We start from the raw sequence: 15,857 nt of genomic DNA on the forward strand, positions 1-15,857 counted from the left end.
ATTTATTTATTTATTTATTTATTTTGCGGTATGCGGGCCTCTCACTGTTGGGGCCTCTCCCGTTGCGGAACACAGGCTCCGGACGCGCAGGCTCAGCGGCCATGACTCACGGGCCCAGCCGCTCCGCGGCATGTGGGATCTTCCCGGACCGGGGCACGAACCCCTGCCCCCTGCATCGGCAGGCGGACGTTCAACCACTGCGCCATCAGGGAAGCCCTATAGTTTTTAGTTCTTATGTTTTGGTCTTTGATCCATTTTGAGGTGGTATAAGGGTCCATCTTCATTCTTTTGCATGTGGATATCCAGGTTTCCCAACACCATTTTTTGAAAAGACTTTAGTTTCCGCACTGAATCCTCTTGACACCCTTGTCAAAAATCATTTGACCTGGGCTTCCCTGGTGGCGCAGTGGTTAAGAATCTGCATGCCAGTGCAGGGGAGACAGGTTCGAGCCCTGGTACGGGAAGATCCCACATGCCACGGAGCAATTAAGCCCATGTGCCACAACTACTGAACCTGTGCTCTACAGCCTGCGAGCCACAACTACTGAGCCCGTGCACCACAACTACTGAAGCCCGCGTGCCTAAAGCCCATGCTCTGCAACAAGAGAAGACACCGCAATGAGAAGCCCACGCACTGCAACAAAGAGTAGCCCCCGCTCGCCACAACTAGAGAAAGCCCGCATGCAGCAACGAAGACCCAACACAGCCAAAAATAAATAAATAAAATTAATTAATTTTTTAAAGAACTCTATGAGAAACATTAAAAAGAAAAAACTCATTTGACCATATAGGTGAGGGTTTATTTCTGGGCTCTCTATGCTATTCCTTGGTCTACACGTCTGTCTTTATGCCAGTACCACATTTTGATCACTGTAGCTTTGTTGTAAATTTTAAAATCTGGAAGTGTGAGGCTTTCAACTTTGTTCTTCTCTTCCAAGGTTGTTTTGGCAATTCAGGGTCCCATGAGATTTCATGAATTTTAGAATGGATTTTTCTATTTCTGCCAAAAAGAAACGTCATTAGGATTTTGACAGGGATTGTATTGAATCTGTAGATTGCTTCGGGTAGTACTGACATCTTAACAATATTATGTCTTCCAATTTAGGAACACAGGGTAACTTTCCATGGTTTCATCATTTCATACTTGCTTTAAAAGGTTTTTACAGTGCTAAAGCTGTAAGCAAAGTTTTCCATATTTTCTTCTGATAAGTTTTTCTACATTTTCTTCTAATGAAGTAGTTTTGCTTTTTACTTTTGGCTCCCTAAGCTAGCTAGAATATTTCTTTTCCTGGTGTGAGAAAGTTTTCCCATTGTATTGGTACCACTTGAATCGTCTACCCTTTCCCTGCTAATTTGAATGCCACTTTTATCATAAATTAAAAACCTGTAGATATATAGGTCTTTATACTTGCTATTCTATTTTACTGTATTGATCCATATGTCTATTCCTATATTACTGCTATTGTGTTTTAATTACTCTACATTTATGTTTTGCTGTCTGGATGGGCAACTCTTTTTCCCCTCATAGTTCCTCTATTTCAGTATTTGAGAGATCTTCCTGTGTATTTTCACTTCTAGACGACTACTAGAATCATCTTAATAAGTTCCAAAAGACATATCATTGGGATATTGATGGAGATTGCATTGGTTTGATAAAATTATCTTGGGAAAATTGTGACATTTTTACAATAACAAGTCTTTGCATTTTGAGGAAAATTTATTTCTAATTTCTGTATTCCTGTTATCACCATGGTCCCTAGGAAACTTGTTTGCTTGCATTATATAAATTGCCTCTGTAAAGCAGTTCTGTCCAGTAGAACTTCTGTGACAATGAAAATGTTCTCTATCTGTTATGTCTGATATGTGGTTATTTATTCAGCACTTGAACTGAGCACCCACGTGTGACTTTTGAACACTTGAAATGTGACTAAACCAACTGAGGAACTGAATTCTAAATTTTATTTAATTTTGATTAATTTAAATTTAAATGGTCATGTATGGCTAATGGCTACCATAATAGTGCAGCTTTAGGCTATGTGAATAACTATGTAAATGAATACTTTTGTAGGTAGTAGAGGTAGGTAGCAAAAGAATTACTGATGTGAGACACCACGTAAAGCATTGCAGAGTCTAAAGATCATAATATGAATACAAGTGAATTCCTAAAGAACAGAAAACCCTGTCCCAGGTAAAGGACAAATTGTTTACAAATATTAATGCTGTCAGGAAAACTTAATTACAAAAAATGGGCTGTGGGTATTCGCTCAAGAAAGAAAGCTCATATTAGATTAAAGAAACAGGAAAGGCTCTGTGGATGAAATACTTTTAGAGATTGATCCTGAAGGAATTATTCAAAATTTAAGAGAACAAGTAATAGAAGATTTCTGTATTCTGAAATCTGGAGGAAATAGAGAAGAGGGAAAAGAATGAGGTGTGTTTGGGGAATAACTGTATTAGTTTCCTAGGGCTGCTGTAACAAATTACCACAAATTTAGTGGCTTAAAACATCAGGAATGTACTCTCTCATTAGAGGCCAGAAGTCCAAAATCAGTGTCACTGGGCTGAAATCAAGCCATACCCCCTCTAAAAGCTCTAGCGGGGAGTCGGTTCTTTGCTTTTTCCAGCATCTGGTGGCTGCTGGAGTTCCTTGGCTTGTGGCCACATCACTCCAGTTTCTGCCTCAGCAGTCACACTGTCTTCTTTTCTGACAGTGTTAGAATCTCCCTCTGCTTCCCTCTTATAAGAATATATGTGCTTATATGTAGGGTCTGCCCGGATAATCCAGGATAATCTCTTCATCTCAAGATCCTTAATCACATCTGCAAAGACTGCCCCCCCCACCCCGTGCCTTTTTTGCCAAACAAGGTAACATTCACAGGCTCCAGGGACTATGACATGCACAATCTTTTGGCGGCCCATTTTTCAGCCTTTCAAACCACAAGGATCCAGTTTGGCTGGAGTAGGGATACCTGTGGCAGTAGAGATGATAACAGCCACCAGTCACTAAATGACTCGCACATATGAGATGTACCAGGTGCTCTATCTGTGCTATTTCATTTACTCATTACAAGAACTCTGTGTAGGCATTAGGAAATGAGAGAGGAATCTAGGGTGACTGTGTTTTCCACCTTTGATGACTGGGAAATGGTGATTAACAGAAATTGAAAAGTCATGAGGAAAAACTGGTTACAAAGGAAAATCAATAAACTCAGTTTTGGCTTTAGTTTGAGGTCCCAGTAGGCTATGCCCAAAAATGGTCAACTGCAGATAGAAGCCCAAGAACCCTACATAGAGTTCTGACAGCCTCTCCTGCAATTTCCTACCTTTGTTTTCCCCTTTGGGTTGAAAGCAAATTATAAGGAGCACTAAATTTGAAGTCAGGAGACCTGTGTTCAAGACTTCCACTTACTAAATGTGTGAACTGGACAAGTCATTTCACTTCTCTGAGCTTCAGTTTCTAAATCCGTAGAAGAGGAATAAAAACCCCCTCCCTGTCCACATAGTTATTGCAAGGAATAAATGACATAACATTTGTGATGTTCTTAGCGCAGTCTGTTGTAAGCCTTCAAATGTTTGTAAAAAGAAGAGCAAAAATTTTAATATGTCAAACTTAAATATTTTAATTTGAAGGTGATATATCTTAAAGTTATCTGGATTCTAAGCAATAACTATTAGTTTTGAAAGTCCATTATTGGCTCCTTTCCCATTGTCCATACTTTTATCACATAAATGTCTTAAGTGCCACCATGAAAATTCACTCCCTTTCTAAACAGATGACCTAAACTCTACTTCATAGAAATAATTAAGGCCATCAGGTATAGATCATTCAACTTCCTGCCCCCCTATTTAAAGATGTACCTGTATCTATATCCACTTTTACCACCCTCCTGCAGACCTCAAGTAATAGCCTGCCTTTTATCCAAAGTGAATACACTTTCTACACGTGCTCCTGATGCAGTGTCCTCCATCCTGAGCTCCCGGTCACATAGTCAGTGCCCTGGTGGACATCTTCATTTGGATATCTCACCTCCAATTCAGAATCTTGAAAACAGAGTCAGTTATTTCTCCATCCATCCTCCCCACCTTGTTTCTACCACCCACCCCCTTAGCTTCCTCTGTTTCCCATCTTTGTCAATGGCATTACCTGGGTAATTCTTGTCATTTTTTACTCCTTTCTTTTGCCACCTCTGTGCCCATTACAATGAATGGCAAAGATATGTTAGGGGTCAGGTTCAGGCCTTCATTCTCTCTCTCCTCGGCCCTCTGCCGCTTTAGCCCTCTCCTGTCTAACCTCACTGCTGCTCTTGTTCTTGCTTGAAGTAGCCTCATTGCTTCTTGTCACACTCCTCCCCAGCTCACCCCTCATAATGCTGCCATAGGGACTTTTCTAAAACAAATCTGCTCTTAGAACCCTTCAGCGGCACTCCACTATAGTACAAAGTCCAAACTTCGGAGAACGACATTGTCTGACCCAGCCCACCACCCTATGCCCTTCCTGTTAGTCCCACTGAACAATTCCCAATTCTCCAGGAGTATTCTGCTTTATATCTCTGTCTCTGTGCTTTTGTCTAGAATGTTCTCTCTGCAAGATCAGTCCCTAATGCCATTTGCCTGGTGAATGTCTGCTCATCTTGCAGTACTTAGTTCAAGTTTCACATCCCCTTTGAAGCCTTGCCAGGCCTCCCCAGGAAGAGCTGATAAGATCTTTTTGGAACCTTTACTGTACCCTATACGTGACTCTATCATTTCATCTGTAGCCAGTTTGTTTCCCCACCATAATCTCTTTAAGGACTTGAAGTATGTCTTGATCAGCTTTGTGTCTTTAGTGCTCAGCACAATGTCTGACAGAGAAGATACTCAAAAACATTTGTTGAATAAATGAATTAATTATAGAACTTTAAACCCATATGATGCCTTAGAAAATATAGAGGAAGGCAGAACCGATATAATAACTTTTAGAGATTAATGGAAATATGTGATTATGACTCTAAGGAGAATACATATTTACCTCCCAAATAGAGATAAACATGGTCCAGAACCCTGGGCATAAACTACAGAAAATCAAGAAAGTAAGTTAATGGGGAAACTCTTCCTAAATCTCAGTAAAACATGAGACACTTCCCAACATATCAGAGAGTTCACAGCTCTACTGGAGTTGGAGGTAAGCATTCTCTTTAGGTATTTGGTTTCTTACTTCTCATTCATCACAATGTTAACACGAGCTCCATTTATGCTAATAGCATTTATTTTATAATTGCTGTTGATCTACCTTTCATTGTACAAAAAAGATAAATGTTAAGGGAAAGGATTCAAAACTAACATCACTGCTATAACTTACTTACAGGGGCACAGACCCTCTCTGAATCATAAATTTCCTTGATCTAGGAACTTCTTTCTAAAGAAAAACGTTTTGCCATACCTGACCTGACAATTTTGAAGTAAGCAAAATTCACTGCACTCTCACTCCAGGCACAGAAGTACTCACGATATTTCCTGGGTGTCTGGGGCTGCCCACCCCTTGGTCCCCCAAACAGATCTACCTCCTAAAGCAAAGCACACTGCCCTGAACTGCTTTTTCTATATTGATACTTATCTGTCTTCTCCCCAAAGCCTGTGAGGCCCTGCTTTCAGCAGGCTGCCACTTAGAGACATTTGATAAGTTAATTTACACTAACATCATATTGAGTAATAATTCCAGGGGAATTTACATTTTTAACGGGAGTGTGTTGGATATATAACACCTCACCCTAAGAGCCAATCTAATGAAGGGACACTTCTCACTGTCCCATATACCTTCCATGTCTTTTTATGACTTAGTGTCTTTAAACATGCTGAATGAACCTTCCGCCTAGAAGGACCTCTCCTACCCACCCCCATCTCCAGTACGGTGAACTCCTACTCATTCTTCAAGACCCAGCTCAACGTCCCTCTTCTGCTAAGGAGCCTTCTCTAAATTCCCCAGGCTGAGCTGGTCACTCCCTCTTGATTTTGATAAAACTTTGCATACTTGCTGTCTCAATTTCTTTAATTTTTTATGATTCTTCAGCGACTTCAAGGTGACTTCTGCCCTGAACAATCCAATGCCCCTAGTAACCTCCATGTGGCTAAATCAAGTAGACATATTTCAGTCCTTATCTTGACCTCTCAGCAACACCTGACACTACTGACCACCACCCTCACCTCTTTTATTTTCTCTACTCCTTCTTCTTAAAACTCTCTTCTTTTGGCTTTCTTTGTAGGACAGTCTGCTAGACTTCTTTTCTCTCTCTCTTTCTCAACCTTCTTTGCTGGCTCATCTTCCACCTGATCTCTAAATGTTGGAGATCCTTACGGCTATGTCCTGGCCCCTTTCCCTTCTCACGCTCTGATCTCTCAATAAGCAATCTCTTCCACACCCATGGCATTAATTAGCCTCCATATGCTGATGACTCTTAAATTTACGTGTCCAACCCAGACTTTTGTCCTGAGCTCCAGATTTCCACATATAGCTGCCGATTCAATATGTCTACTTGGGGTTTCTCAGGTACTCCAAACACAGCAGGTTCAAAACTCTCATTGTTCTCTGCCTGAGACAACAGTCCCTCCATCCATGAAGTTAGCTAAACCAGAAACTAGGAGTCATTATTGACCTACCTAGCTCTCCTTTACCACTGTATCCAGTTGATCATCCTTCTGACTCTACCTTCTAAATATTTCACTGTTGACTTCTCTCCATCTGCACTGGTATCCAAGTTATTACCTGACTACTACAGTAGCATGACTCATCACCCTGCATCCACTTGATGCCTCCAATACCTTTCTATACAGCAGGCAGAGTGCTCTTTGAAGACAGATTCATTCATTCATTGAAAAAAAATGTATTAAGCCCCTTCTAATGTAAGTTGTGACCAATACAGGCATGTCCCTGATCTCTTGAAACTCTATTAAGAGCATATGACTGGGGTACCTAATTTAATTGGAATGGGGGTAGGGAAAGTTTCTTTAAGGAAATAATTTTTCAGCTGAGATCTGAAGAACGACTAGGAATTAATTAGGCAAAAAGAGGGCTGGTGTAGGGGAAAGAGCTTTTTCAACAGAAGGAATATCATGTGCAAAGGTCCAGAATCAAGACGAAGCAAGGTATGAGAAAACTGAGAGGGCAGAGCGTGAGAGGCAGAGTAGAGGAGATGAGGCTGGTACTGCTGGGCACAGCCAGGCCCTGAGGGGGGGTGGCTCTAATTGAGAGGTATTTGGGGGGTAGGAGCCCCCTCAAACGGCCCATCACAGTGGATGAGTGTGGGAGTGGGAGTGGGAGCAATTTTATAAGGAATGACTGCAGAGCTTTCATCAGGGTTTTATAGCCAATCTGTGACCCCTCTCCTTCCCTAGAAGTGTAAAGAACCACTGATGGTGTATGAAAAGCCAAGGCAGGAACTTTGGACTTTGTCCTAAAAGTAGTGAGATGCCATTGGAAATCATTAAGCCAAAAAGTAGCATGGCCAGATTGTAAAATCTACAGGGCAGGGATTTTTTTTTTTTTCCTGTACGCGGGCCTCTCACTGCTGTGGCCTCTCCCGTTGGGGAGCACAGGCTCCGGATGCGCAGGCTCAGTGGCCATGGCTCCCGGACCCAGCCGCTCCGCGGCATGTGGGATCCTCCCGGACCGGGGCACGAACCCGTGTCCCCTGCATCAGCAGGTGGACTCCCAACCACTGCGCCACCAGGGAAGCCAAAGAGGGCAGGGATTTTTTTTTTTTTTTTTTTTTTCGGTACGCGGGCCTCTCACCGCTGTGGCCTCTCCCGTTGTGGAGCACAGGCTCTGGACGCACAGGCTCAGCAGCCATGGCTCACGGGCCCAGCTGCTCCACAGCATGTGGGATCTTCCCAGACCAGGGCACGAACCCGTGTCCCCTGCATCGGCAGGCGGACTCTCAACCACTGCGCCACCAGGGAAGCCCGAGGGCAGGGATTTTTATCTCGTTTTTTCACTAATGTGCCCCAAGCACCTAGAACAATACCATGCACAGAGCTGGCCAATCATTAATAACTGTTGAATGAAGGAATGTCTCTTATGTTGTATTGCATTATATTGCAATCATGTGCTTAATGTCTCTCCCTTATAAGACTCAATCCTTGAAAACAACTGTGTCTTATTCATTTTTATATTACTAGAGACATGGTATTTGTGCCCAGCACAGTGCACATTCATTCATTCAGCCAATAATTTAAGAGCACCTACCAGATGCCAGAAACTGGGAATACAAAAATGACTAAGATATTGTCATTAACCTCAAAGAGTTTATACTCTGGATGAGAAGACTGGTAAGTAGGCCTGATAATACCATGTAGTATATGTTACAAAAGGGGTAAGGACAGAGCACAGCCAGGGTGTCAGGGAGGCCAAGAGACAGAAGAAACTCCAGGGCGAATCCTGCGCCCAGTGATGAAGGAGAAGCAGAGCATGGGAGTGGGCACCAAAGGCAAAGTCCAGAGGGGAGTGAGCAGGGCCCATTTGAGAACTGAAAGTGGCCAAGGAAGTCTGGAGCAAGATGAAACTGCAGAGATGGGCCAGGGCCATAAAGAGTCTGGACTTTATCCTGAGAACAATGGGAAGTCATTAATGGATGGACGGCGAATCAGTAGAGCTATGTGGTCAGATTTAATAAAAGACTAATTAGGCTCCAGCCTGGAGAATGGATTGGAGAAGCAGTAATAGCGGAAGTCTGAGACCCAGCAATTGGGAGAGATGATATTGGCCTGGGCTAAACCAGAGGCAGTGGCAATAGATAAAAATGGATGGATTCGAAAGATATTAAGGAGGTAGGATCAACTGGAATTAGTGATAAGTTAGATGTTAGATATTAGGGTGAGGATGATGGAGTAGCCATGGACGACTCCCAGGTTTATGTTTTATTTTTTAACATCTTTATTGGAGTATAATTGCTTTACAATGGTGTGTTAGTTTCTGCTGTATAACAAAGTGAATCAGCTATACATATACATATGTTCCCATATCTCTTCCCTCTTGCATCTCCCTCCCTCCCACCCTCCATATCACACCCCTCTAGGTGGTCACAAAGCACCGAGCTGATCTCCCTGTGCTATGTGGCTGTTTCCCACTAGCTAGCTATTTTACATTTGGTAGTATATATAAGTCCATGACACTCTCTCACTTTGTCCCAGCTTACCTTCCCCCTCCCCATGTCCTCAAGTCCATTCTCTATGTCTGCGTCTTTATTCCTGTCCTGCCCCTAGGTTCTTCAGAACTATTTTTTTTTTTTTTTTGCGGTACGCGGGCTTCTCACTGTTGTGGCCTCTCCCTTTGAGGAGCACAGGCTCCAGACACACAGGCTCAGCGGCCATGGCCCACGGGCCCAGCCGCTCCGCGGCATGTGGGATCCTCCCGGACTGGGGCACGAACCCTGCATCGGCAGGTGGACTCTCAACAACTGCGCCACCAGGGAAGCCCCATTTTTTTTTTTTTTTTTTAGATTCCATATATATGTGTTAGCATATGGTATTTATTTTTCTCTTTCTGACTTACTTCACTCTGTATGACAGTCTCTAGGTCCATCCACCTCACTACAAATAACTCAATTTCGTTTCTTTTTATGGCTGAGTAATATTCCATTGTATATATGTGCCACATCTTCTTTATCCATTCATCTGTCAATGGACACTTAGGTTGCTTCCATGTCCTGGCTGTTGTAAATAAAGCTGCAATGAATACTGTGGTACATGACTCTTTTTGAATTATGGTTTTCTCAGGGTATATGCCCAGTAGTAGGATTGCTGGGTCATATGGTAGTTCTATTTTTTAGTTTTTTGAGGAACCTGCATACTGTTCTCTATAGTGGCTGTATCAATTTACATTCCCACCAACAGTGCAAGAGGGTTCCCTTTTCTCCACACCCTCTCCAGCATTTATTGTTTGTAGATTTTTTGATGATGGCTATTCTGACCAGTGTGAGGTGATACCTCATTTGCATTTCTCTAATGATTAGTGATGTTGAGCATCCTTTCATGTGTTTGTTGGCAATCTGTATATGTTCTTTGGAGAAATGTCTGTTTAGGTCTTCTGCCCATTTTTGGATTGGGTTGTTTGTTTTTTTGATACTGAGCTGCATGAGCTGCTTGTATATTTTGAAGATTAATCCTTTGTCATTGCTTTGTTTGCAAATATTTTCTCCCATTCTGAGGGTTGTCTTTTTGTGTTGCTTATAGTTTCCTTTGCTCTACAAAAGCTTTTAAGTTTCATTAGGTCCCATTTGTTTATTTTTGTTTTTATTTCCATTTCTCTAGGAGGTGGGTCAAAAAGGATCTTGCTGTGATTTATGTCATAGAGTGTTCCGCCTATGTTTTCCTCTAAGAGTGTGATAGTGTCTGGCCTTACATTTAGGTCTTTAACCCATTTTGAGTTTATTTTTGTGTATAGTGTTAGGGAGTGTTCTAATTTCATTCTTTTACATGTAGTTGTCCAGTTTTCCCAGCACCACTTATTGAAGAGGCTGTCTTTTCTCCATTGTATATTCTTGCCTCCTTTATCAAAGATAAGGTGACCATATGTGCATGGGGTTATCTCTGGGCTTTCTATCCTGTTCCACTGATCTATATTTCTGTTTTTGTGCCAGTACCATAATGTCTTGATTACTGTAGCTTTGTAGCATAGTCTGAAGTCAGGGAGTCTGATTCCTCCAGCTCTGTTTTTCTTTCTCAAGATTGCTTTGGCTATTCGGGGTCTTTTGTGTTTCCATACAAATTGTGAAACTTTTTGTTCTAGTTCTGTGAAAAATGCCAGTGGTAGTTTGATAGGGATTGCATTGAATCTGTAGATTGCTTTGGGTAGTATAGTCATTTTCACAATGTTGATTCTTTCAATCCAAGAACATGGTATATCTCTCCATCTGTTTGTATCATCTTTAATTTCTTTTATTAGTGTCTTATAGTTTTCTGCATGCAGATCTTTTGTCCCCTTAGGTAGGTTTATTCCTAGGTATTTTATTCTTTTTGTTGCAATGGTAAATGGGAGTGCTTCCTTAATTTCTCTTTCAGATTTTTCATCATTAGTGTATAGAAGTGCAAGAAATTTCTGTGCATTAATTTTGTATCCTGCTACTTTACCAAATTCATTGATTAGCTCTAGTAGTTTTCTGGTAGCATCTTTAGGATTCTCTATGTATAGTATCATGTCATCTGCAAACAGTGACAGTTTTACTTCTTCTTTTCTGATTTGGATTCCTTTTATTTCTTTTTCTTCTCTGATTGCTGTGGCTAAAACTTCCAAAACTATGTTGAATAACTGTGGTGAGAGTGGACAACCTTGTCTTGTTCCTGATCTTAGAGGAAATGGTTTCAGTTTTTCACCATTGAGGACGATGTTGGCTGTGGGTTTGTCATATATGGCCTTCATTATGTTGAGGTAAGTTCCCTCTATGCCTACTTTCTGGAGGGTTTTTATCATAAAATGGGTGTTGAATTTTGTCAACAGCTTTTTCTGCATCTATTGAGATGATCATATGGTTTTTCTCCTTCAATTTGTTAATATGGTTTATCACATTGATTGATTTGCATATATTGAAGAATCCTTGCATTCCTGGGATAAACCCCACTTGAACATGGTGTATGATCCTTAATGTGCTGTTGAATTCTGTTTGCTAGTGTTTTGTTGAGGATATTTGCATCTATGTTCATCAGTGATATTGGCCTGTAGTTTTCTTTCTTTGTGACATCTTTGTCTGGTTTTCGTATCAGGGTGATGGTGGCCTCATAGAATGAGTTTGGGAGTGTTCCTCCCTCTGCTATATTTTGGAAGAGTTTAAGAAGTATAGGTGTTAGCTCTTCTCTAAATGTGTGACAGAATTCGCCTGTGAAGCCATCTAGTCCTGGGCTTTTGTTTGTTGGAAGATTTTTAATCACAGTCTCAATTTCAGTGCTTGTGATTGGTCTGTTTATATTTTCTATTTCTTCCTGGTTCAGTCTTGGAAGGTTATGCTTTTCTAAGAATTTGTCCATTTCTTCCAGGTTGTCCATTTTATTGGCATATAGTTGCTTGTAGTAATCTCTCATGATCCTTTGTATTTCTGCAGTTTTACCTTGCTCCTTCATCTGCTGTGTGTTTCTCTGTCTTCTCATTTTGCTTAACTTACTGTGTTTGGGGTCTCCTTTTCGCAGGCTGCAGGTTTGTAGTTCCTGTTGTTTTTGGTGTCTGCCCCCAGTGGCTAAGGTTGGTTCAGTGGGTTGTGTAGGCTTCCTGGTGGAGGGGACTAGTGCCTGTGTTCTGGTGGATGAGGCTGGATCTTGTCTTTCTGGTGGGCAGGACTGCGTCCGGTGGTGTGTTTTGGTGTGTCTGTGACCTTATTATGATTTTAGGCAGCCTCTCTGCTAATGGGTGGGGTTGTGTTCCTGTCTTGCTAGTTGTTTGGCATAGGGTGTCCAGCACTGTAGCTTTCTGGTTGTTGAGTGGAGCTGGGTCTTAGCGTTGAGATGGAGATCTCTGGGAGAGCGTTCGCTGTTTGATATTACATGGAGCTGGGAGGTCTCTGGTGGACGGACGTCCTGAACTCGGCTCTCCCACCTCAGAGGCACAGGCCTGACACCCGGCCAGAGTACCAAGACCCTGTCAGCCACATGGCCAGGTACGTGGAGAGTTTCTTGCCTTTTGGGAAGTCTGAGGTCTTCTGCCAGCGTTCAGTAGGTGTTCTGTAGGAGTTGTTCCACATGTAGATGTATTTCTGATATATTTGTGAGGAGAAAGGTGATCTCCACGTCTTACTCCTCCGCCATCTTGAAGGTCTCCCTCAACTCCCAGTTTTTTAACTTGGACACCTCCAGGGGAATGCTTGCCTGGGTGGCTTTGGCATCAAAGGTGCAAACTCAGCCAGTTAGAACACACCTGAAAAATGTTTCTCAAATGTTGCTTTCTATGGATAAATTTGTTGGTTTATATAGTTCAGAATATGGACTATTGATCTATGTTAGGAAGTATCCCCTGACTGATCACACACTTGCTTTCAAATCCACTAGTTTTCTATAAACCAGTGAGACTTCCCAGACCTCACTGGTTGCCTTGAGATTGTATACATTATTAAAGATGTTCTGATGAACTCACTGTAATAAAATTACAGCTCTGAAACTTGTAATAAAACTCTGGTTTACTTTTTTTTTTTTTGGTGGTACGTGGGCCTCTCACTGTTGTGGTCTCTCCCCTTGCGGAGCACAGGCTCTGGACACGCAGGCTCAGCGGCCATGGCTCACGGGCCTAGCTGCTCTGCGGCATGTGGGATCTTCCCAGACCAGGGCACGAACCCGTGTCCCCTGCATCGGCAGGCGGACTCTCAACCACTGCGCCACCAGGGAAGCCCTCTGGTTTTCTTTTGAGCAAAGAAGAAAAAGAGAAAAACACTATTAAACCATCAGACCAACTTGTACACCCATCTTGTTTTCTTCCCAGTGTATCCAGACTTGATAGAAGTGAGAATAATTTCATTTGAATAGAAAGCATGCCCAAGCAACATTTTTTAAAAAGCTGAATTTTACCAAGTACTTTTTCTTACAGCTACACTGTAACACATTCATCTCCTAGATGCAGGAGTTGGTTTTTGTGCTTTGGGTTTTTATGTTGCTATTTCCTTTCCTTTAGGCAGACCATTTCAAACTTTGCATATCTAAGCAAACCAGTTACTTGAAGAGCAGCTCTACTTATATTCTCAGAGTTTTACTGCTCTATATAGTCAATGTCTTGGTTTAAGCCAAAGGGAATTTGTGGTTTCTGAGATCAGAAATTCAACTACTTTCTAAAATGAAAATTTAGTGATTAAATTAGCCATTTGTAGACCCAATCTTTGGTTCTAAATAGTACTTAAATGCTTTAATGACATTTCCACTATTTTGTAGTAAAAACATGTCAATAATAATAACCTGTATCTATAACAAAAGAGAAAAAGAATAATGTTGGAACCTCTACTAGATATTCTAAATCTTGCTTAAAAATATATATCTTTTTTTTTTTTTTTTTTGTGGTACACGGGCCTCTCACTGTTGTGGCCTCTCCCGTTGCGGAGCACAGGCTCCGGACACGCAGGCTCAGCGGCCATGGCTCACGGGCTTAGCCGCTCCGCGGCATGTGGGATCCTCCCGGACCGGGGCACGAACCCGTGTCCCCTGCATCGGCAGGCGGACTCTCAACCACTGCGCCACCAGGGAAGCCCTAAAAATATATATCTTATTCCATTTTCCTCCAAAGAAAGAACAGAGAACATGGAAGAACCTTTCCTCCCAGCTAGTGGCTGGAAAATATAAAAATGCCCTCCATGTGTTTCTTGGAATTCCAGGCATTAGGGATCGTCTGACATCTGGTTGTTCACTCAGTTAAGCAAATATAAATTCTAAAATCTTTACCAAAGCTGAGCCCAATGGAGAAATATATGTCTATGATGATTCACTAATCAACTTGTCTGTAATCAATAACATATAAGTCTCATCAAGCAGAAAGAAGGGCTATGGTCCTTCCTAATTCTTTAATCTGAACCTATGATTAAAAATAATAATAATAATAATAATAAGGCTGTATGTTTCTGCTAACTGAAAAGGGACTTCAATTCTATTTGCCTCTAAACCAACCAGTGCCCTAGATCTCTCCTGACCCTTAATTGCCCCTTGTTGGCCCCACACCTTGACAACTCTTCTCTCAAGAGCTGGATGTGCTGAATTCACTAAAGAGAGCCAAGAAACTGTCCCTGAAACTGGCTGCCTCCAGGGGCCTCAGCTCCTGAAACTTTGAATTCCAGACTCTGATACTGGCAGCAGGGCCTCTGTGCAGGGCTAAACCAGCCCACAGGAAAGCAGGTTTAGATTGGTTATGCAGCAAGAGGGATTAATGCTTGGTCTACCTGTCTTGTATATGCCTGTGCAGACATCAAAATCTCTGCTGAATTGTGCCTCTCTCTGGTGATTCTCACAGATTCAAAGAATGAATTTTGTGTACAGTCAGCAAAGTTCTGAGAGCTCCAGGAAGAAGAGGAAGGTCAGCGAACCAGTGAAAGTCTTCATCCCTGACAGAAAATGAAAGTTAGATGCCTTTGCTACTTTTATTCTAAAATAAGTTTATTTTGCAACAAATATGCATGAAGTGTCTTAGTAGGAAAGTAAGTTCCTATCACCAAAACCTTTTACTAAATTTGTTGTTAATCTGTTGTTCTCAAAGAAAAGAGGGTTTTCTTTGCATAATTAAACTTCCCAGGTACTTAGACTACTGTGAAACATTTTAACTTGTTGTAACCCGTGTGCTAGAATCCCTCTTTAGCTTTATTAAAATTCCCACAAAATTGCATAGCATGTGTGTGGTGGTGCTTATCCAGGTGTGATTTTTGTGTTAACTTCAATCAGGAGGTTGATCAGCTAAGTGTTGGACCAAAACGTACTCTCCCTGTAGAGTTCCTCAAAGCTGGTCCTCCACCCTGTTCTGTTGGCCAGCCTGACAGGACTAGGCTGCAGTGCAGGAGCCTGGCTCCCTTCTGAAGGCCCATGTTAAATGCTTCCCCCAAAACTTCAGTTTATCAGTCTGTAACCTGCAGATGATGCTACTAGTCCTCTCCTTATTCTGGAAGAATTTTGATAGACTTAATGATTAGTATCAGATGAATAATAAATGACAAAGTGTTATTTTTATTATTTATATAACATGAAATTTAATAATTTTGTTTAAATGGATAGGACCAATAAGTTAAATGTTATAAGTGTGTGTGCTTTCTGGTTAAATAAAGCCAAAATACGAGGTATTTTTTGGCTCATCTTTTTTTCCTTCATTCAGATCAGTGTAGAAAGTACATCAGTACCTGAAGTGCTTGTTAAAATACAGATTACTAGGCCTGCCTCATTTC

The 15,857-nt window shown here is 41.7% G+C and overlaps 1 protein-coding gene across 1 annotated transcript in view; it reads left to right on the plus strand.

The window, feature by feature from the left end:
- HORMAD2 (HORMA domain containing 2) overlaps positions 1-15,043 on the plus strand; it is a 75,177-nt gene extending 60,134 nt beyond the window's left edge. Inside the window, 1 exon segment of the mRNA XM_060119357.1 lies at positions 14,939-15,043. Within this exon segment, the coding sequence (XP_059975340.1) occupies positions 14,939-15,043 (105 nt within the window).
- Positions 15,044-15,857: the final 814 nt, after the last annotated feature.

Source organism: Mesoplodon densirostris, chromosome 15 (genome assembly GCF_025265405.1).
Source record: "Mesoplodon densirostris isolate mMesDen1 chromosome 15, mMesDen1 primary haplotype, whole genome shotgun sequence".
Lineage (NCBI taxonomy): Eukaryota > Metazoa > Chordata > Mammalia > Artiodactyla > Ziphiidae > Mesoplodon > Mesoplodon densirostris.